The 23,247-nt window shown below is 40.7% G+C and overlaps 1 protein-coding gene across 2 annotated transcripts in view; it reads right to left on the minus strand.

Moving 5' to 3' along the window:
- Positions 1-23,247, minus strand: part of LOC136864010 (uro-adherence factor A) — a 639,417-nt gene that overhangs the window by 587,410 nt on the left and 28,760 nt on the right. For both annotated transcript variants that reach the window (XM_067140507.2, XM_067140506.2), the window contains exon 2: positions 4,626-4,748. In XM_067140507.2, coding sequence (XP_066996608.2) covers positions 4,626-4,748 — 123 coding nt within the window. The remainder of the gene's footprint in view (positions 1-4,625; positions 4,749-23,247) is intronic.

Below are 23,247 nucleotides of genomic sequence, written 5' to 3' on the forward strand. Positions count from 1 at the left end.
TATTGTAAAGGTGGAGTGTATGATTAAGAATTGCACAAGTAGTTGCTTATGACAATACGGAGCTTTATGATGCAGTTTATTTCATGTAATTCCTGACCCTGTCGAATGACTGCGGGTTATCATTATCATCACTATCGAACAACTGGATTGTGGTAGAGGTAAAGCTGCAAATGTACAAATGCCAAGTGGTTTGTCTTTGTACATTCAATGTATGTATGTTTTACTAATTTAGTCAGATGGAGGCAGGACAGTCGAACCCATAAACGTTCTTGTAACGGTAATATTTCATTTTCATATAAGTGTTTCATTCGTATGTGTGTGTTTTCAAACAATACAAGTGTTCCCAGTGTTCTGTGTCCATGAACGCACGACAGTTTAGGCTAGAACTATGTCTTTGTACATTTTGCATCTATGTGTGTGTATTTCATCCAATCTTTTTCAGACAGAAACAGGACTGTCAAATCCATTAATGCTCTTAGAGAGCCAAGGTTCCATACCATTATAAGTGTCCGTATTGTGTGTGTATATATTTTCAACCAGTAAATGTAATTCCAGTGTTCCGTGTTCCATGAACACAAGCGTTGCCTACGAGATATACAAGGCCGGGACATAGCTACTAATTTGTCGCTGAAAAAGCGGCCCGATCGTATTCACTGTTTGGCAGCTAGATGTCAGGTATCCTTTCTGTTCTTGGCGGACTTTAACATTGTGATATGCGGAGTAATTGTGATGCTGTGTTGATTTTGTGAAATTTATTGTGAATATTGTCTCTGTCGGTGATTGTCTGAGGTAGAGAAGAAGGTGCACTGTTGTGTACCTCTCTGTATTTCGAATGACACTAAAAAGGCATGAAAACTGACGTTCCATAGTTTCCCTTCCGAGTGTGGTCTAAGGGAGAAATGGAAGCAAACTATTTCTAAGCAAGGTGATATAGTAGGATCTCTTTAGGTACCTAGCAATTCTCATAAAACAGATTTCAGTGTAACCACATCAATCAAATTTCCTTCTGTTTTCACTGTGAATCCTGTTCACAAACAGGAAAATGTCAAACTCAGGAAGCGTCCATCTCCCAAAAATGATGTATTGCCATCAAAATTTAGTAAAAGTACCGATTCAGATAACGATGAACATACCATATCTTGATACGTCAGCCACAAACAAAAAAGGAGTACAAATCTCTTTTCTATATTGAGGAAAGTCTACGAGTATCTCTGTTAAATCTAAAAAATATAAGGATGAGAAAATTAAATACCAGATTACACAAAATAATCTGTAAATTGAGAAGTAGGATACGGGTAACGAAATCAGAAAAAAAGTTTTACGGTATCTGAACTTGACCTAAAAGCAAACCAAATTGAAAAGCATGCTAAAATTGGTCATTTAGGAGCTTTATTCCTGTTAGAATGAATTTAATTTTCTTCTTCTTTCTTCATCCGTTTACCCTCCAGGGTCAGTTTTCCCCTCGGACTCAACGAGAGATCCCACCTCTACCGCTCAAAGGTAGTGTCCTCGAGCACCAGACTTTGGGTTAGGGGATACAGCTGGGGAGGATGACCAATACCTCGCCCAGGCAGCCTCACCTGCTATGCTGAAGAGGGGCCTTGTGGAGGGATGGGAAGACTGGAAAGGACAGGCAGGGAAGAGGGAAGGAAGCGGTCGTGGCCTTAAGTTAGGTACTATCCTGGCCTTTGCCCGGAGGAGAAGTGGGAAACCACAGAAAACCACTTCGAGGATGGCTGAGGGGGGATCGAACCCACCTCTACTCAGTTGACCTCCCGAGGCTGAATGGACCCCGTTCCAGCCCTCGTACCACTTTTCAAATTTCGTGGCAGGGCCGCGAATTGAACCCGGACCTCCGGAGGTGACAGCTAATCACACTAACCACTACACCACAGAGGCGAACACAAATTTAATTTTACGGGAAGAAAAAAGAGAAATACGGTGAAACAACGCTAAATATTTGCGTAACGGGTATAACATCGCTCAGCAAACAGCGGCTTCAATACGAATGTCAAAATATCAGATGTGTGGAAGAAAAGATTGGATCGCTGATAATTGGTGAAAGGGCGATTAAACCCAAAGTTATTTATGACCGCAATCTCGATCTGCTTATCAGATAATCTGAGGCACAATTAAAGGAATCGGTAAGAAGTGATAAACTCGCTATCAGATTTCTCTGCTTCTTTCATGAATTACTTATTTCGTTTAAGCATATTGTAAGAAATACGTTGTAGAAAATATATCATACAATTGCTCTTGGTCTATCTTTGATCTCATATCTGTTTGCCTTCTGAAATTACTAGTTTTAATGAATTTTTATAGTTTTTCATATTCGAACGTGTTGCAATGAGCGGGCGAGACAGATCAGTAAAGAGAACTCTAGCGGCACTTGCCGGAAGTATCTCGAGGACGAGTCTAGTGTGCTGTATTTCCCGGCCTTGTGTATCTCGTAAGCAACGACACAAGAATGTTAGAGCCAGAACTGGGAACTTTCTAAGCTCCACGTTCTGCTTGCCAAGTGTATGTTGCATTTCAAGGTAATGTCTAGCAACTCATTGATGTGTTTCCATGCAATCACCTAAAGGTACATGGTTTTTCGTTATGATGATTGTTATCAGATTCCCCTTGATTTAATTTTCACCAAGAACTGATGATTACTCCAAGGAGTTGAAACCAGTCTTCTTATAATTTAATATATTTTTGCAATGTGTTGAATGGTGAAACATCCCTCATACTCTATTTTATTGACTAAATTGCTGCCAGTTGGTAAGAAATTCAACAGAATTGAATGTCGGATTAGCGATACAAAGCTAGAACAGGTCGATAATTTCAAGTATTTAGTTTGTGTGTTCTCCCAGGATGGTAATATAGTAAGGGAGATTGAATCAAGGTGTAGTAAAGCTAATGCAGTGAGTTCGCAGTTGCGATCAACAGTATTCTGTACGAAGGAAGTCAGCTCCCAGACAAAACTATCTTTACATCGGTCTCTTTTCAGACCAACTTTGCTTTACGGGAGAGAAAGCTGGGTGGACTCAGGATACCTTATTCTTAAGTTAGAAGTAACAGACATGAAAGTAGCGAGAATGACTGCTGGTACAAACACGTGGGGACAATGGCAGGAGGGAACTCGGAACGAGGAGATAAAGGTTAATTTAGGAACTAACTCTATGAAGCTGTACGCATAAACCGGCTTCGGTGGTGGGGTCATGTGAGGCGAATGGAGGAGGATAGGTTACCTAGGAGAATAATGGACTCCGTTATGGAAGTTAGAGAAGTAGAGGGAGACCAAGACGACTATGGTTAGACTCAGTTTCTTACGATTCAAAGATAAGAGGTATAGAACTAAATGAGGCCACAGCACTAGTTGCAAATAGAGGATTGTGGCGACGTTAAGTAAATTCACAGAGGTTTGCAGACTGAACGCTGAAAGGCTTAACAGTCTAATGATTATGTATGTATGTATGTATGTATGTATGTAGTACACAGAGTGTACTATAGCAACTCTCTATTCTTTTGGTATAGCTCCCCAGAAATCTTATCAATTCCAGCTGCTTCTCTAGTTTTCAATTTTTGAATCTTATTGTAAATATCTTTGTTGTCATAGGTAAATTGTAATACTCATACTTGGACATTATCCTTCTATCTTTACATACTGCTCACTGAATACTTCTGCCTTCTGTAAATTCTCACAAATACACTCACCATGTTCATTAATGATTCCTTGAATGCCCTTCATGGAAACTGTAGAAAGAAAGCCTATGCCTACCCTTCAATTTTTCATGAAAATTCATATGACTGCAATTTATGTTTGCCATCGTGTTATCATAAGCTGACTTCTTTGCTAGATTTTGTTTCATAGGAAGTTCTTTCAATTTCTCCTTACTTCCACAACCATTCCGAACTCTACTTCTTTCTAACCTGCACCTCCTTCTTAAGTGTCTTTAATTCTTAGTTATAATATAACAGCTTTACCATTCCTTACCACCTTTAAAGGTACAAACCTTTGTTCCAGTGCTAGCAAAGTTCAGTAATGCTATTTTGGAATTACAACTGTCTACAGATGGCGTATGTAATTTTAGTATTGGTACATAGTAACAGCTGTTAACACCACAAACTTAGGAGAGCCTGAAATTCTTACACCTTCCTGCGGATCTCCTCTGTAATTTCTGGTGAGGTTTCTTTGGTGGGCAGTGATGATGCTATATGTATCATCAGAGATCTCTTACCTGCCTAGAACAATGACAAGCAGTGTCAAGAATTTTGACCATCCTTTAAAGCTAGACTACCTCTGGCAGGAGCAAACCCAGAAACTTGAGATCAGGAGTTAGACACTACCACTGATCAACCGAGGCAGCTTGGTGACAAAGTAAATCTTGTGCACCACTCTGTACATTTAATATCATGTATAAAACCATTATACACAGTTTAGCATACATTTACCAATGTTTAAAAATATAGGGTAGGCATGCATAACACACCAAGCTATTTAAAAACTACAAATTGCTTCATAACACAGAATGTAAAAATGCAATAAAATGAAAAAAAAAAAAAAAAAAAGGATAAATGTTTAAATAACTACTGTATTGAGATTAAGCTTCAAAACTTAAATTTTTAAATTTGCTTACCTGTTTTTGGGAAAGTTTTCTTGCTGGGAGAGCCATCACATTAATGTTGAGCACTCCAAGTGGAGTTCGCTTCCGTGTTGTATCTCCAAATGGACTCTTTCCAGGAGATCTTCCTATCCGGTCCTAAGACATACAGGTGACTTTTCAGCAAGAAACTATAGATATTGATTCTTAATACAAGGTAGGCATGCGTAACACACCAAGAAAAGTGTCATCTTCTAAAAATCTCATGCGATCATTAATAACGCATTCCCTCAGCAGGATTTACTAGCATACCTGCCTACATTCCACAACAAAAAAATGGGTAAAATCAAGAGCAATAGTTTTGTTGCGTAATAATTTACAGATAGTACATAAAACAACATTCTCGCTGTAAGTACAGCACAAGAAAAATCACTCAAAATAAATTAAACATTAAGAGGTGAAAAATTTGTACATTCAAGAAAAATATTGCACGATTATTAAAAAACTTTTAGTACAAGAGTTTATCAATATTTTAAACAGTTCTATAATACTGTTTATAAGAATACTTATGCACTTTCTTAATTAAATAAAGGATCTTGAGAGGTAGCACTAAACGGCTTATCTTTTAAAAGTAAATATGGCACGAACAGTCACACAGTAGTGCAGAGAGAAGAAAAATTTCTATGGAATGCAGCACAGATGGTAGAAGACTAACTGACTAAAACAAATTAAATTTCCTTACACACAGACTGGATCTGCTTCACAGCATATTTCTACTGCTTGACAGAAGTAACTGTGGCAGATGCCTTGATTTCATAATTAACAGTTTTCCTAAATTATCATCAACCCTCAAGGATCTACATCAGGTTCTTGATTCAGTCACATATTTCAACGTTCTGCCATCATTGGCTTAAAATTAGGAGAAACAATTAACTAGGCTCCCACAAACAGCCAATATGTATCCGAGATAATCTTCCTGCTCTTTATCAGTCTATGGAAGAGTAGCTGAACTGGTAAGGTATGTAACCAAGCACTTTGACATGCTAACAACAAAGTAATATTTAGTGTCGAGATGTACTTGAAAAAGTGGTTATACAAGAAGCACTTATGTATGTTCTATAAATGCGATCTGGATGTCACTTGCCCATTGAAAGTGCTATGGTATTGTAGTTTAAGAATTGGCAAGCAAGATGTTCTGCTCCCAATAAGCAAAAGTGATGTCTGAAGTAAACTCTGGCCAATGAGATACGATATTCAAGAGTTTAAATATTATTGAGAAGAAACAGTCATGTACGATAGTACAGGAGTGTGGCATTTGTCCAAGTGCCCTAGTGAGAGGGCTCACAACTTCAAGTTTTCTCCTTTCATAACTTAAACCCCACCAATCACATTTTAAGCTTTTAAAGAGGGGTTTACAATTCATACAGACCATAATTATAGCTTTGACACTTATGTATGTTTGTCAGCAACAAGGCAAAGTTCCATTTTATCAGCTATATGAAGTCTCAGAAGACATAGAATTAAAAATCAAAATTCAGAGTCGAATTATAAGGATTGTAGGTAGGTCTCCCTCATACAATGTACAAGACAAGAAGGAACAGAAGGAAGACGAGAAGTTGTGGAAGAAAGGTGGGCTAATGTTTTAAGGGGGAGGAAAGTGAGGGCTAAGGGAGCCAGTCAGGAAGCGAGTTCAGGAGAGGCATCGGTAAGGATTTGGTTTGAGTCACTGCAGGTACAACAGCAGAGGGAAGATGTGATATGGCATCAACAGAGCCTGGAAGGACGGGAGATTTGATGCAGTTGATAAGAGCTGCCTTTTGCTCCCATGGATTCTGCCTCTTGATCTGCTAAGCGAGTTAACATACGGTGACCCTTGTTTTAAGATTTTCTGATCTTCATGTCAGAGATGAGCAGCTAGTGGGGCAAGTATCAAATGGTATAGCCACGTTGTTTACAGTTGTAAATTAGCTGAATTAGCATTGCCGAACAAGAATGAAGTCCGATTCCTGCGGCCTCCACTGGCACGTGTGTTGAGGTGACTAGCACACTTTCTTAACCACTCAACGTGCAGTGCCATACACTGCACGCAGACTCCCCAGCACTCTGTCGCGGAGTGACGTGCATTGCACGCGCGTAGCAGCTTCTGATTTGTGCTTCTAACAAACATTTCTTGAACTATTAGAAATGTAGTAAGATATATCTGCAGACGAAGCATCGATCTTTCATTTGATACATGTATCTATCAAGTTTGTACCGATTACATATGATATATTGTGTCCAAAAAACAAATAAGTTCTGTTGTTGACATCATGGCAGCTAAACGTTTTCTTGTGATCGCGAATTCGAAAATTAACGATGTTTTACCGAATGATGATACGGAAAGTTTAGTTTCGTTAAGCAAGGATTAGGATATAGAATTTGAGAGTGAAAGTAGTGATCGTGACATCGGTGTTGCTTTTGATACACGGGGAAATATCGGCCATAATGTTATTGATGGTGGGTTGTGTGAGAAGAGATGGATAATTATAGAGGGCAAAGGGAAACATTTATGGCAAATTACAGGTCTCAGAATGCTGCAAAGAACTGCACATATCCTCTGTGAAAATTCAGTTGTTTTCTACTGTCAAGTTCATAAAGATGATAGTAGTATAGGCAGATATTTATGCTCAACATCGCGTGCAGTCACAGTCCGATCTGATCAAAGGTAAATGAACGTGTACTGGTTACTGTGGAGGAAATGTATGTAGTTTTTGCATTGTTAATGAACATAGTACAGAAACCTGTATTGAGATCTTATTTCTCAAAAAATCCAGATACTAGCTACTCCTATATTTGGTTCAGTCATATCTCATATTCTATTTGAAAGCTCAGCAGATTCCTCCACTTCATTGACCTTGATAATTCCAGTAAATTGTGCTGTTTGTGTGTTCATGCGCAAATAAACTGAACATTTTGGTAAAATTCATTGAACCACTTGTCATTTACGCCCGATTAACTAAAACCCTGCACTCATAGCATGCTTGGTACTATATTCGTCCCGCAGCACAGGGTAGCCAGGTAGTGAAAGTCATCCCACGCTGAGAGGTTAAACACACCGGCCATCATTTTGTGTACCAAAACTATTGCTTCCATGGCAGTTGTCTCATGCTTCAAACATGCCCATTCAAGGTCACCATAGAGAATAAGGCAATCGTTGGAGAATGTACTGAAATTTGGTGTTGCAGCTCCAGCCGAAATTTATCCTTATCTTTCTCCTCACAGCCAATTTGTGGAGCATAAGCTGAGAATATGTCAGCCCCACGATGTAGGGATAGCGTGCTTGCCTCTTACCCAAAGGCCCCAGATTCAATTCCCGGCCAGGTCAGGGCTTGTTCGAAGTCCACTCAAACTACGTGATTAAAACTGAAAAACTATCTGATGGAACAATAGCGGCCACGGTCTAGAAAGCTAAGAACAACGGCTGAGAGGATTAGTTGTGCCAACAACACGACACCTCAATCTGTAGGCCTTAAGGCTGAGCAGCAGTAGCTTGGTAGAGCATTGCCTTTGGGGCTGTTGCACCATGGGTTTTGGCTTGGTTTACGCTGAGAATATGTAGAGGCAGTAGGCTGTAGTGTTTATAATCAACATCAAATAATCGGAGCGTTGATGGACCTTAGCGACACGGCTACAGAATCACCATTTACAAGAATAGTTACACCACTGCTGCTAGATGTCCCATTATAAAAGAGCTTTACCTATCTGCAATGTCACAAGACTTCTGCCCCTTCTATCACTCTTGTATGCAAGCAATGTTCACTTTACATTGCTTCAGCAAATCTACCCATTGATGGCTGCGCCCAGTCAAGCTATCTATGTTCAGTGAAGCAACATGAAGTTCAGGTCATTTCGCTAAGTTCTTTAGCAGGTTCCACTTTTAAACTGATAGCCCTTGCCCATTTGTGATGACGGTAAGGCAAGGCCAACACATGTCGCTTCCAGGGTATGCCCTAGCATTTCTACAATTTCTCTTGACAAACCAATCCATTTGATTGCAACAGAAATTGATGAATCACCAGTTCACCCAAACCCTGACATCTGTTAAATTTAAAATGCTCCAGACAGAGAGAACACACACATTTATTGCAGCTGCTCTGGAGAACTGATGCTACTTTTAATGGGATTTCATTAGTATTTTCTCTACTGAGGGCCTATAAACCTGCTAACAAAAACTCATCCACCTGAAGCCTTTGTAGGGATTCAGGTTATTTTATGCAGCCCAACAGTTGGCATTGTGCCGCTGCCTGTACGGTCTACTCCACTCTGTACCAGGACAAGCCCGGTCAGACACACATAGACCTGGTAACTCATACATAAAATGTATCTACATGCAGTTAGAAATCACTATTGAAAAATCCAAGAGCCTCTTTCCAGCCATTCGACAGGGTCAGGAATGGAATGAATGAAGCCCCCATCTAGCAGTGAGGATAGGAATTGTGCTGGCTGCCGAAGCCTGTCACACTCCTCTTGGCAATGATTAATGCCAAACAGATTAAATGAAATTATATTGGAGGGTGTTGCTGAAAAGATGACAGGGAAAACTGGAGTACCCGGAGAAAAACCTGCCCCACCTCCGCTTTTTCCAGCACATATTTCACATGGAGTGACCGGGATTTGAACCACAAAATCCAGTGGGGCGGCGGGCTGCCACCTGAGCCATGGAGGCTCTTTAGACATCACTATTCAAGGAGAGGCCTTTCAGAGTTCAGTCTGTAAGCATCTGTGAATTAACTAAGAACATCCTCGGTCCTCTGTTTGCTGTTAGACTTATGACTTTGTTTAGTTCTGTATCTCATATCTTAAAATCAACAAAATATGAGTCTTTAACATTATTGATTTGGTTTTCCCCTACTTCTCTTACTCTACACAGCAGAGTTCATTAGTAATTTTTTTGCTATTTTGCTTTACATCGCACCGACACAGATAGGTCTTACGGCGACAATGGGGCAGGAAAGGCCTAGGAATGGGAAGGAAGCGGCCGTGGCCTTAATCAAGGAGCAGTCACCTGGTGTGAACATGGGAAACCACGGAAAACCATCTTCAGGGCTGCCGACAGTGGGATTCGAACCCACTATCTTCCGGACGCGACCTCACAGCTGCGCGCTCCTAACTGCACGGCCAACTTGCCCAGTGAGTTCAATATTTTCCAAGTAACCTACCCTCCTCCATTAACCCCACATGACCCCACGATAGAAGCAGACTTATGCATATAGCTTGATGCATTGCGTTTATTCGTAACTTAGCATTTATCTCCTCAGTCTGAGTACCCTCCTGTCATTGTTCCCACCCATTTTTACCAGAAAGCATTTTCTCTTCATGTCTATTGCGTCTAACTTATGAACAAAATATCCTGAGTCCACCCAGCATTCACTCCTGTACATCAGTCAGTCTAAAATAAAAAGGCTGATTTAAAGATAGTTTTGTCCTAGAACTCTCTTCTTTCTAACAAAATACCGTTCATTACAATAGCGTGCTCACCAAATGAGCTTTGTTACACCTTCAATCTATTTCACTTGGTATGCTACCATACCGGGAGAATACACATCCTACATAATTAAAATGATCCACCACTTCCAGTTTTGTATTTCCTAACTAACATTCTGTCCTCACAGGTTTCTTCCCTACTGACATCATATTAGTCTTGGAAATGCCAATTTTCATATAATAATTACTGTACCAATTTTCAAGCTAAAAAATATTAAACTACAGACAGTCATCCATTTTAAGACCAACTTGTCGGCATAGGCCAAACTGTTTACTAAATTTCTACCCAAGGGAATCCCACCATGATACTTTTCAGTAGATGATTCATTGTATATTATGAGTAACAAAGGTGAAAGGTTGCTGCCATGTAACTACATTGAACCAAGAACATGTTCTAGCATCAATTCTCAATGCAGCGCAGCATTCATTATAAATGCCCGCAATAACCTACCTCTAAATCCCATAATCCCTCAATACTCTGTCATATGCCTTTTCTAGATCTACAAAACAAACATAACTATTCCTCTCATAGGGTTTTTTCAATATTCAGTGAGATCACTCTTGACAGCAGATTCATTTTGCACTGAGAAGGGCAGAGTTTTAGAAAAGCCACTCAATTCAACAGCATTAAGAGACTTGAGGATTCACAACATGGATAACGTCAGCTACTTTGCTAAAGAACATTGAAACAAGGATTCCCTCCTCATGTACCCTTTTTGTAGACAGTAAGCTAACAGGCAAGTTTCAGGCTAGGACAATTGTGTACAGACCAAGTGCTGAACATTACTCAGTACATTAAGGACAATTTCAGAAGGGCCTTGTAACTGGTACTGTTTTCGTCAATCTGACTGCCATTTACAATACAATCAACCTCGTAATTCTCATGTACACGCTGTTTAACCCATTAATGCCCACTGCATTGAAAATGATTCAGTAACTTTAAAATTATATTAGTAACTGTCTATCCACTGTTGCAGTTTGTTATCTGGTCTGCTCCACTTCCTATAATTCACTTCACACATTGTTGCTCTTGCTACACTGCAGGCAATTTGCATTCTTATGCTATAAGTGCAAGGGTTGGTGTGTAGAGAAGTCTTCTGCAGCCTGCATGTTGAGCTTCAGAAAAATATAAGTACAGTTGAACTTGTTTAAGCCTTGTACAATTCAATAATGTTTCCCATTTGTTTACTACAGAGAATCTATTTCACATCTCATGGTTTAGTGGCCATAACTGGCAGAATTATGGATGGGTCGAAAACAATCATAAAAAATATGCTTTCGCTGAAGTGGGTGACTTATGAATCTCATGCACAATGTATGCTAAGATCAATATTACACAATTGCAGAATTCATGTAAGACTGGAACAAATGTTTCAGGAATACAAATCCTATGAACACTGCTGAATTTGAGAATCCATAGTAAAGAAATATCTCACAGTCATGGTGTAGCATGAAAGTCATTCTGAATATCACATCTGTTGGATACCATATTAACTGACAAAATTCCAACCCATTATCTTTTCTTGTTACCATTGATGCTTTCACTGCCTGTAATTGTAGACATGATATAGATTTTTGGGCTCATGCTGTGTCAAGAAATTAAGGTGAATTCCATATGTTTTGCAGAGAACTTCAGAAGTTGGCCGATAGTAATAGAAAGTGGTAGTCCGGCCCCGTGGTGTACGGGGCAATGCGTCCGCCTGCCACCGGGCGGCCCTGGGTTCGGTTCCTGGCCGGGTCAGGGGCTTTTAATTGTAATGATTAATATCCGTTGCCTGGGGACTGGGTGTTTGTGACGTCCTTAATCTTCCTTTCCTCACACACAACATTCCACACTACCGCCATTCCAATTACATGCAGGTTCATGCAATATGGTGCCAGTAGGGGCAAAATATCCACATGGGTCGACGCCCCGAACAAATAGCATTTTAAAAAAATATATAAAGTGGTACGTTCACTCGTCACCAGATGGCTTATCATACGCTGGCACAGCACTAGCATTCCAAGTGGCAGCTGACAGCACCATCTGAAGTCGGTCTGGGGGAGGGCATAACAGGTGTACATACATTACACTAACACACACCTGAAAGGGAAAATCTGGTGTTGAACATACAAATTTCGAAAAACACCAAAAGTAAATAACAATAGTGAAAGTACAAAGGAAGAGAACTAACTACGTAAGGTCCTTAATGACTGGCAACCACATATTAGTAAATTGATAGCCAGTGTCCCTGTTGCAATTGTTAGGATTTCTTACGTATTTCCACAGCTTCATGTATAATCCTAGACCTGTAGTGTTTGTGATAGTACTTGTATCACACCCTCACACTGTAGGCTATTCAGAAGTTGGAGATATTGTCATTATTTGTATTATTATTATTATTATGATTATTTCATTTGTATATTTATTCCTAATATTTTAAGCTGGAAGGTCATATGTGATATGGGTAATTTGTTTTGTACAAACGGATGGGAAAACAGTACTATTTTAACTCAGAAACTTTGCGCGAGTCATACGGAACGACCCAGAGTCCGACGACACGACCTGGTTGCTATCATCATGGGATCCGGAAGAGGTTCAGTGCGTGGTCTTGACCAGCGGATCTTCTACTCGTGATGGGATGGCCAGATTCAATCTAGACATATCATGTGAGAAAAAGGGGAAGCTGAGGTTTATATAGGCATGTGATCAAACGGCAAAAAGGAATGGACTTAAAACTTTGGTGGAGCAGACGGGACTTCAAACGTTGGTGGAGAAGACTTGATTTAAAACTTCGAGAGGAGATGTAACTTTGGTGGACCGTGGCCTTATTCTGTTTGTAAAAAGTGAAGTGTGGTACTAACCTACAACTGTGGAGTACTTACGCACTTGGTATTGTATCACTTGTGGTGGCTTGGTGTTATATGTTGATGAAAGCTATGGGGTCCTGTATCTCAGACTTTCCATAATTTATGTTCTGGAACAGCGAGCGTGTGTTGCTTGAGTGAATGTATCTTTAAACCAAGTGTTATGTTACAGTTGGTGAACACAGTATTATAAAGGTATAGTATCTGCGTGATATAATAAGTGTCAATTGTGAGAATATGCAAGTCGTGTTGATACACAGAGACAAGGAAGGGTACTTATCTACATATATATGCTTTGTAATTAATCCTTATCAGTGTGACTACAAATGGTAGCTTGGTCCTCGCTTTTGGTTTCCCACTGTTGGTTTTTTGTTGTTGTAAATATGGAGTCTTTCAGCAATATTTCGCAAGTCTATTTTATGGAGATGCTCATACATGGATATTGTTAAGAATATAGTTAATTATTTTTACGATCAGTGGAGTTACTGATGAACCTAGGTGCAATTCCTACCTATTTAATCGTTTTCAGAAGGCTAGGTAAGGCCTGAAGCAGATGTACCAGTACGCAGCTTTATGTACACGCCCTGGGAGAGAACGAATTATCATGCTCTATCAAAATTCGAGGAATCCATTCTGGTGAACTCTGGCGCCCATACTACCGACATTTTGATTAATTATTTTTATTAATTTATTTTATTTTAATTATGTTAGTAATTTATTCAGTTATTTATTCATATATTTTGAATTAGATTACAATTTACGCTCAAGCATGAGGTGATTAAGTATTCTATTTTATTCATATTTGATTAGTTTAATTATATGGCAATGTAATTAATTATAATTAATATTACTGTCATTTATATAATATTACATGTTAAATGTGGGTAAGAGTTCGAACATCTTGGAACACGACATGACCCGACAATAGGAGATGCTCACCTATTGCTGATTTGTCTGACTGGTTAAGACGAATATTTCGTTCATATTCCTTGATAAGAGTACCAATGGACCGGCATGTTTGGCCACTGTATACCTTGCTACAAGTACAGGGAATTTTGTACATCCCAGTGTGTAATAGTGGGGACAATTTGTCTGTGGGTTTACCTAAACTGTGAGCAATTTTAGTGACGGTGCCTAACACAGTTTTAACATTGTGCTTGTAAAGGACCTTGGCAATTCGATCTGTGGTTTTATGAATGTAAGGCAGATAGTCCAGGAGGAGAAGGACACACTGCAAAAGTCATGGTCATGGGTAATGGTTACAGCAATGTACGGTTTCATAGAACCCTGCATCCCAAAGAGATGACTCACAGTAAGAAGAATGGAGGGGAATTGCCCAAAAACAAACGTACATTAATAATGTGTTCTATCTCAGAAACCATTCAAAATAGGGCATATGCCCATGTGAAGTTTTTTGCTTCAAATGATCGTTCCTGTCATACCCCTGAATATTGAACATTCCTCCTGGGACACCCAGTATATTATATTTTGAACTTGTGTGTTTGACAAACAGAAAAGCTTTCAAGTTACATTTAGTCTAACTCACTTCACAGTTATTCTCACTGCCGCTGCCACAGTGACAGTTCATAGCCCGCGCATGAGAGTGACATAGTCCCGTTTCACATACACTGTTTGTACTTTCCAGTTTACTTCATTCACCGTCTCATGCCGATACACAGCCAATCTCTCCCACGCCACTCCAGATACGTCCTCTACAAAGCAGCTGGACCAAGAGACGGAACTTCTCAACGACAAACAGACAGAAAGAACACCAAGTTTCATGGATAGAACACTCCACACTGCCTCTCTACTCAAATCGTCACAGTCCACAGCAGCACTCACTCGCACAGACCTCCCCATTCCAACTGAACCACTCTTAACATATCCGTCCTGCCTTAAAATGCGAGACCATCCCTTCCTCACGCTCCGAGAAAGGACCTCCAGAGTCCTCTCAAAAACGAATGCTGTAGGCATACCTTCTCGCAAGGAGATTACCGGGCGAAGGCAATAGTGGTGAGAGAAGGACTGGTCAATGTGTGCCCAGCTCTCATGATTGGTTCATTGTGTGGCGATGCACTAATTCAGTGATTTACAACTTTTTCCTCCGTTAATATTTCCATTAACAATGAACTGAATTTTCCACGTATACTATCAATGCAGATTTCTACGAAATACATCTCAAAACCCCAAGCCACACATTGCAACAGCTTAGCAATCTGGTACAACTTTGTACCTGCAAGCCTCCCTTATCCGTAGTGTGTCAGAGGGACAGACCTGACAGAGCAAGAGATATTGGGGTCAGAGTGAAACGTGACATTAGTTTGATTTGTGATCCATGATAATCTGAGGGAGGTTTGAGTTTTTGTTGTGAAGACAGCATGTATAAAACTGAAATTTGTGATTGAGTGACTGAATTAAACTGCTTTAAAACTGATGGGAAGATTATTATATGCACGTATTGCAACAAAAGTGTAAGTATCGAGTATAATAGTAGTACTTTTTATAATCTTTGTTATCGGGCAAGTTGGCCGTGCGGTTAGGGGCGCGCGGCTGTACCTTAATTAAGGTCACGGACACTTCCCTCTCACTCGTAGGCCTTTCCTATCCCTTCGTCACCATAAGACCTATATGTGTTGGTATGATAAAACCAATAGGATAAAAAAATCTATGTTTATATTATTTTATTTCTACAATTTCCTTTATATCAAACCGCACAGCCACTATCTCATTTAATACTTTTTAATCAAACAAATTTACTTAAATTCAAATACTGTGTTGCATTTCAAATATTAAGTCGCATGACCAAGGGTTCAAAACCCAGTCACAGCATGTGAGATTTGTGTTGGATAAAGTGGAGGCGGGATAACTTTTCTCTAGGTACACCAGTTTGCCCTATCTTCTTCCTTTCAAGCAACACTCCCCATAAACATTTAATTTCACATACTGGACATTATCACTTTGAAGCATGAATAGATACTTTTCAATGCAGCTACCTGCGAACATCATGTTTCAGCTGAAACAACACACACATAGTGCTCAAAATAGCTAAAATGCAAAGAGAGAGTGTTCAGACACTTCAGACAACAGCTAATGTTTCTGTGACAAATACAGTACATTTACCAATGACCTTTGTGAGTCTTTTGATATTGCAAATATCCCGCTAAATAATATTCAGAACCCCTTAGACGTAGGATTGACAAGATATGAATGTGCTGTATTGTATATAAAGAAAATTGAAATTACAAAACCTAGCATGAAAATATTTTTATCTTTAGTATGTTTTATACAAGTTTTCAATGAATATCAAGATAGAATTTAATTTTTTTAAATAGTTAGTAATTTATGAAAATAAAATAATTTCCATTATACTGTACAAATCTCCTTAGAGCATCAATTATGTATTTTTTACTTCCCAAATCTACCACTCATTGACTGCCAGGGGACTGGTTTAGTTAGTCAACATTTCTATTCGTATGCCTTATTAACGTAATTAATTTGAGAACATCCAGAAAATAAAAAAAATGAACTTGGTGAGGATCACATTTGGATTATAGTAGATCAATCGACTGATGCCTTCGGGAGGTATGAGTGCAACTGTATTGTTGGCAGTCTATCAGCAAAGAAAAGTGGTGAAGGGCATCCATCTACTGCATTTGAGAATGGTTGATAAAGCCAAATATGAAACAGTGGTTCGTTTGTGTAAAAATTCTTAAGTATTAATTTTAGGACTCCTTCTTTTAAAAAATCTGTGTTTGGACCTTTTTATTCATATGCTAAGCTAAACAATTTAATAAATGTTAATATATATTTCTAAAGCTTTAATAACATAAATTTTAAAAACATATATCTGCAAAGAATAACAAAGAGTAATTTTTCTTACATCCTTTTAGGCATCTTACGGAAATGGCCTGGTCACAAGGAGAAGCTGCTTCTGATGACCAGTGATGCTCCAAGAAATACAAGTGTGTTTCATCCAGACATTCTACATGTGACGTGTTGCACATGCTATTCATCGCGCTGCAGATATTAAGAAAGCAATTTCCTACTGTTGATTCAATCATCAACCAAATGAAGAATTTTTTTAAAAGCAGCCTTCAAGAGTTCAAGTGAACAAGGAGCTTTCAGGAGATTTTGCATTTACACATTGCTTTACGTTGCACCGACACAGGTAAGTCTTATGGCGACGATGGGATAGGAAAGGCCGAAGACTGGGAAGGAAGCGGTCGTGGACTTAATTAGGATACCATCTTAAGCAGCCGATAGTGGGGTTCAAACACACTATCTTCCGGATGCATACTCACAGCTGCGTGCCCCTAATCGAACAGCCAACTCGCCCGGTAGGAGATGTTGCCTTGTCATCCCAACCAGTCCTCACAAGATGAGGAACTTGGGTTAATGCAGCCTTATTTAGTGCTGCCAACTTTGCCACTATTAAATCCGCAAATCATTTAAAATGTTCTTTATTTGAACTTTTACTATGTTGATAGAGAACTAAACGATGAAAACTTGGAATATTTTGTTATGATTTTTAGGAATTGTGTAGATCTCGCACAGAAGGCATTTTACAGTAAAAACATAAAAGACCTGGTGTACATATAGGCACATTTTTTCAGAGTATCTACTGTGATGGAGAGGTTGGAAGCAAAGAAGTTGCCACTGCTGATATCAGTCCAGTATGTAGAAGGCCTGAAGGAAGAACTGGCACAAGTTTCAGGGGCACCTGGAAAAGCAGATTCTACCCACACAAAAATTATTGCTGGGAAATAATCCACTATACCTTCAAAACCTCTCCTTCAAAATAGTAAGATGCTTGAGGTAAGAGCAGTGAAATACTAGCAGACATTAAGCTACCAAATATAACATGATATGAGTATGTTCCCATTACATCATGTGTGAGAGCGATCCTTTTCATTGTACAAAACAATACTTACTGACGGAAGATGCAACTATTAGCCAGATAATATTGAAAAGCTGCTGGTATCATATTGTTATTCTCATTAGGAAGATAAAATACAGTGATGTCTGGGTGGAGAATTGTCTTTGTCAGCTAAAAACACTGGAGACTGCAAATGATAATGACGATGTTTGTGGTTTAAAGGGGCCAAACAGCTAGGTCATCGGCCCCTAATGGTACAAGGTGAAACGAAATGAAACAAAAATTAAAACTTTAAAATGTATGTGCTGTATAGAATCTAAAACGAATGATGAAAAGAGTTACCATGAATCCAAAACAATCAGTGGATCCAATTCACAGTGCCTTATTTTCTGAGATGATGTTTGTCCAAATTGGTCTAAAATCCAGGCCACCAGACCCTCATGAGAGTACTAGTAAATCCATATCCTCAATCCTGAGGTGGTGCAGTTCTTTTCAGGCACACCCCCAATGGAGGTGAGCTGCATGTACCATTTCAACCACATAACAGCCCTCCTGCCATTCTTAAATTTCTGACAGTATCGGGAATCGAACCCGGGCCCCCAAGGACGGCAGCTAATTACACTAACCGTTACGCTACGGAGGCAGACAGAGTACTAATCACTGGTGAAGCAGAACCATGGTGTTCCTCCTATAGTGGTACTAATCACAGGTAATGCAGACCCATTTTACGTCAAACATAATGGCACCATTCACAGGTAACACAGATCTATGGTGTTCCTCACATAAGGGTACTACACACAAACAACACAGACGCACGATGTTCCTCCCACAGTGGGACTAATCACGGTCACCGGCTAGATCCGTGGTGTTCCTTACACAGTGGTACTAACCACAGACCACGCATTCTCCAGCCTCACATGGACATGAAGTGCTGTGGCTCCCTTCATATCACAGTATTTTAAACCCCATAGAAATGATCTGGGCTAAACTGAAGTCATGTATGTATGTTTAGTCCTCAGCCCGAAGGCTGGTTGGATCCTCAACAGTTCCGCCATCAGCTGTCATAGATGGCCTAGGCATCACTGAAGAGGCGTACTAGGGAAATGAGGAGTGAGGTAGTTTCCCGTTTCTTTCCTCACCGAGCCAGAAGTTGCTATTACACATCAGTCTGCCAAGCCCACTGAAATGCATGCACCAACTGACTCTATGAGCAATATTTTCACACCATTCATAGCAGGGACTGGCTGCAGAAGGAATGGCATTACTAGCATTACTCATACCTCAGTCACTTTCATTTTGTCAAAGCTAAGGATAAAGCTGAGACAGATCAATGAAGTAACAAAATTGCTCTAGCCCATACCAGAAGACATAGTGCACTGTAAACACTAGGTCCTGCCAGCACGTTAGAAAAAATAATGTTACCCCAACTCTGAGTTTTAGTACGTCAACTTCTGCGTGAAGGAGCTAGAATAATCGGTCCCGAGAACTCAATGACGAGGACAACTAAGAGAAGTAAGGTAAATACTACATTTTTAAAAAGATAAGTTTGTTAGCTATTTTGTGTCTGAACTACACTTTATTATTTATTATTTACACTTCATTATAATTGTACAGTGAAGCATTATTTTTAAAGAGAGAGAGAGAGGGGGCAGGGGGATAAGAGAGGAACACACATAATAGGATGACAATGGCAGGTCAGTGTGGAAAGATGGAGCAACAGAAATAGAAGACGAGAATAAACATGGAAACTCAAAAGGACTACAAGGACAATCTCCACACCATCATACACTGCATCTTCAAATAGACAGGCTCTTCAGTCATCGACCCCAGTTCTTCCACATCCATCTCTTCTAAGCCCTCAACAAATAGAACAATTATGCAATGGATTTTTACACACCCTGTAAGACAGAGGTTTATTTAAATCATAAAGTACTAAAACATAACAGCCATATAGGGTTAGAGAGAAAACAAAAGTCTCTGGATGGTCTGCGAGGCGCAGCGGTAACATTCTTGAAGGCTATGCCCATGGTTACAGGATGAAATTCTGGCACAGTGAGTTGACATTTAAGGGTGCTTAAATGCCAGAAAACAGTGCCAGAGAATTAACTTATGTTAAAGATCGCCTTCAGGATAACATTCTGGTACCCCAGGATCTCTAAAGCCGCAACAGTTAAAAGGGACATAAAATCCATAAGATAATAATAATAATTATCATCATCATCATCATCCAGTCCATAGCTCATAAATTTACTTTCTTCACTGAAAGTGATGATAATGATGCTTGTTTAAAGGGGCCTAAGATCTAAGGTCATCGGCCCCCAATGGAACGAGATGGACGACATGATATATGGTAATTAAAATTTTAAAAAGTATCCACTGACTGGAGTTTAAAAAAATGGTGATGAAAAATGATGAGATTAAAACGGTGGATCATATATATATAATTCATGTCAGAGTTAAAATAACATATTAAAATACGCAAACATGAACTAAAAAAGAGTCAAAGGAAGAAAAGCGCAGTTAACACAAATACACTAAGGCAAAGGACATTATTTTACGTGATAAAAAGGCCACAATCCGCCATAAAACGGATGACAATGTCTGCGGACTGCTTGTCATCTCGCAAGATAAGGGAGATTGTACTCGGGAGTCTTAGCCTACGGCGCAGATTGATCAGGTCCACGATCTCCGTAAGGTTGTGTACCACGGTAAGATGATCGCCGCAAGTACACACCGGAGGGAGTTCTCATATCAATAGATGGGAGTGCGTTAGAATACCGTGGTCGATCCGAAGACGACATAATACCTCTGCTTCCCTCCGAGAAGCCCAAAGGGAAGTCCGCCATACCTTCGTTGTACCTCTGATCGCTCTCAGCTTACTTGGAAGTGGAGTGGCCTGCCACTCCACCTCCCAATGGGACATAACCAGATGTTTCAGCTGAGAGCGAATATCACTTGCTGGAACCTTGTAAGGCAATGGGGGCAGTGTTACCGTCTCCTTTGGCAGCCTTATCTACTAAACCATTTCCCGCTACACCCATGTGGCTTGGGAGCCAAATAAACGTGATACTGGTGCCAGCATCCAAACACCCGGCCAGCAGATCCTGGATCCGCTGCACCAGAGGGCGCCAAGGGAAACAGATAGGCCTATCAATAGACCATAGCGAGCTCAAGGAGTCCGTACACAGAAGAAAGTGGCGGCGCTCATTGGACAGTACGTACTGCAGAGCTTCACAGATAGCCTAGAGCTCCACTGTGTACACACTACACGTTTCCAGGAGAGCAAAAAGAAACCTATCAGTGTCGACAACGACCACACAGCCCACTTTCATGTCAGTTCTCGAGCCATCCGTGTAAACGACTACTGAACCTGGATACCGGCCAACAACAGACAAGAAGAGCTGACGACAAATCTAAGGGTCCGTGTTTTCCTTCGGGCCAGTGTGCAGATCCAGGATTACTTCAGGTCATCGTACTACCCATGGAGGTACCCCACTTGGTTGTCCGACAAGGCAGGAAATCGCAGGTACATGAAACAATCGGTGACTGCTATCCAAGCGTATTCCAACAGGCTGCATTGCCCGAGGACAAGCAGCGAACAGCCAGCGGTTTCCATAGTTGAATACGCAAGGATAGCTTGGGTGAAGTGGCATCTGCCGCATATTTGTAGCATAAGACAGTGGCATTTGCTGGCGCCTCAGGCATAAAGGCAGCGCACCAGACTCAGCGAGCAGGCTAGTAATGGGGCTGGTTCGAAAAGCTCCGGTCGCCAACCTAACTCCACTGCGGTGGATGCTATTTACTTTCACAAGGACACTTGGTCTTGCTGAGCCATATGCTGCACTGCCGTAGTCTAACCTGGATAAAATATGTGCCCTATAGAATTGTAGGAGCACCAAGCTGTCAGCTCCACAATTAGTGCTGCTAAGGAACTTCAAGATATTCAGTTTCTTGGTGCATTGCACTTTTAACTGCCGCACGTGTGACTCTCACAATAATTTGCTATCGAAGAGGAGCCTAAGGAATTGGCAAGTGTCAACGACAGGAAGAGCAACGTTTGCTAAATAAAGCTCAGGATGCCGGTGAAGACTGCGTTGTCGACAAAAGTGAACAACAGTGTTCTTTGCAGTGGAAAACCAAAAGCCATGTTCTAAGGTCCACTGTTCCACTCTCCTAATAGCTTGCTGTAATTGTCAGTCTGCGGCTGCCATGCTACGTGAGCTACAGGGCACAGCGAAATCGTTAACATATAGCGACGGTATTACTGCTGAACCAGCAGAAGCGACAATACCGTTTATGGCAATCGCAAACAGAGGGACACTAAGAACTGATTCCTGTGGGACTCCATGTTCATGAACATGGTATTGCGAATATGCCCTCCCAACTCTGACACGGAATAGACGGAGGGACAAAAAATCGCAATAAATAACGGCAAGTTACCTCGGACCATTGGTGCAGGACTGAAAGGATACCGTATTATCACCACGTGGTGTCATAGGCCTTTTCTAAGTCCAAGAAAACAGCCACCAAATTCTGTTTGCGGAGAAACGCATCCTAGATAGAACTCTCCAGGTGTACCAGGTGGTCAGTGGTCGAGCGAGCGGCTTGAAAGCCGCACTGGTACTCGGACAAAAGTCCGTTTCTCCAGACACCACACCAGTCGGCGATTTACAATCCTCTCAAATAGCTTACACAAGCAGTTAGTAAGACAAATAGGTCTAAAGCTTCCTGCATACTTAGGACTTCGGTCAAGCTTGAGGACAGGAATGAATATGCCCTCTCACCACTGAGACGGAAACTCACTCTCTATCCATAATCGGTTGAACACTCGAAGGGGATAAAATAGACTATCCTCACGAAGGTGTTTCAACATCTGGTTATGGACATTGTCTGGCCCAGGAGACGTGTCCTTGCAAAGGGCCAAGGCGCTGGGGAGTTCCCACTCCGTAAAGGGCAATTTCTAGTTCTCTGAAGCACGAGTGGCAAAACTAAGGTGATGACGTTCTTCCTCCCCCTTCAGAGTGAGGAAGTCACGATGGTAATTCCCGGAGCCAGACACATACGCGAAATGGCTAGCTAGATGGTTAGCAATCTAGAGTGGTTCAGTGACGATGCTGCCTGCAAAGGAAATTCCTGGTACAGAAGATGATCCCTGGTTACCTGAAATACGCCGAAGACGATGGAGCATGTGATGTCAAAGACGACACATATCTCCCCCACGAAGCTTTCTTACCTTGGAAAATAAGAACTCGCGCTTCAGCGCGGAGTCTTAAATGTTACCAAGTTGGCCACAGTAGGCTGCCTACGATACCATTTATGAGCGCGATGGCGTTCTTTGATAGCTGCTGCAATTTCTTTGTTCCACCAAGGTACGACTTTTCGGCGAGGAGTCCCTGAGAAGGAGGGAATGGA

Source organism: Anabrus simplex, chromosome 2, assembly GCF_040414725.1.
Source record: "Anabrus simplex isolate iqAnaSimp1 chromosome 2, ASM4041472v1, whole genome shotgun sequence".
NCBI lineage: Eukaryota > Metazoa > Arthropoda > Insecta > Orthoptera > Tettigoniidae > Anabrus > Anabrus simplex.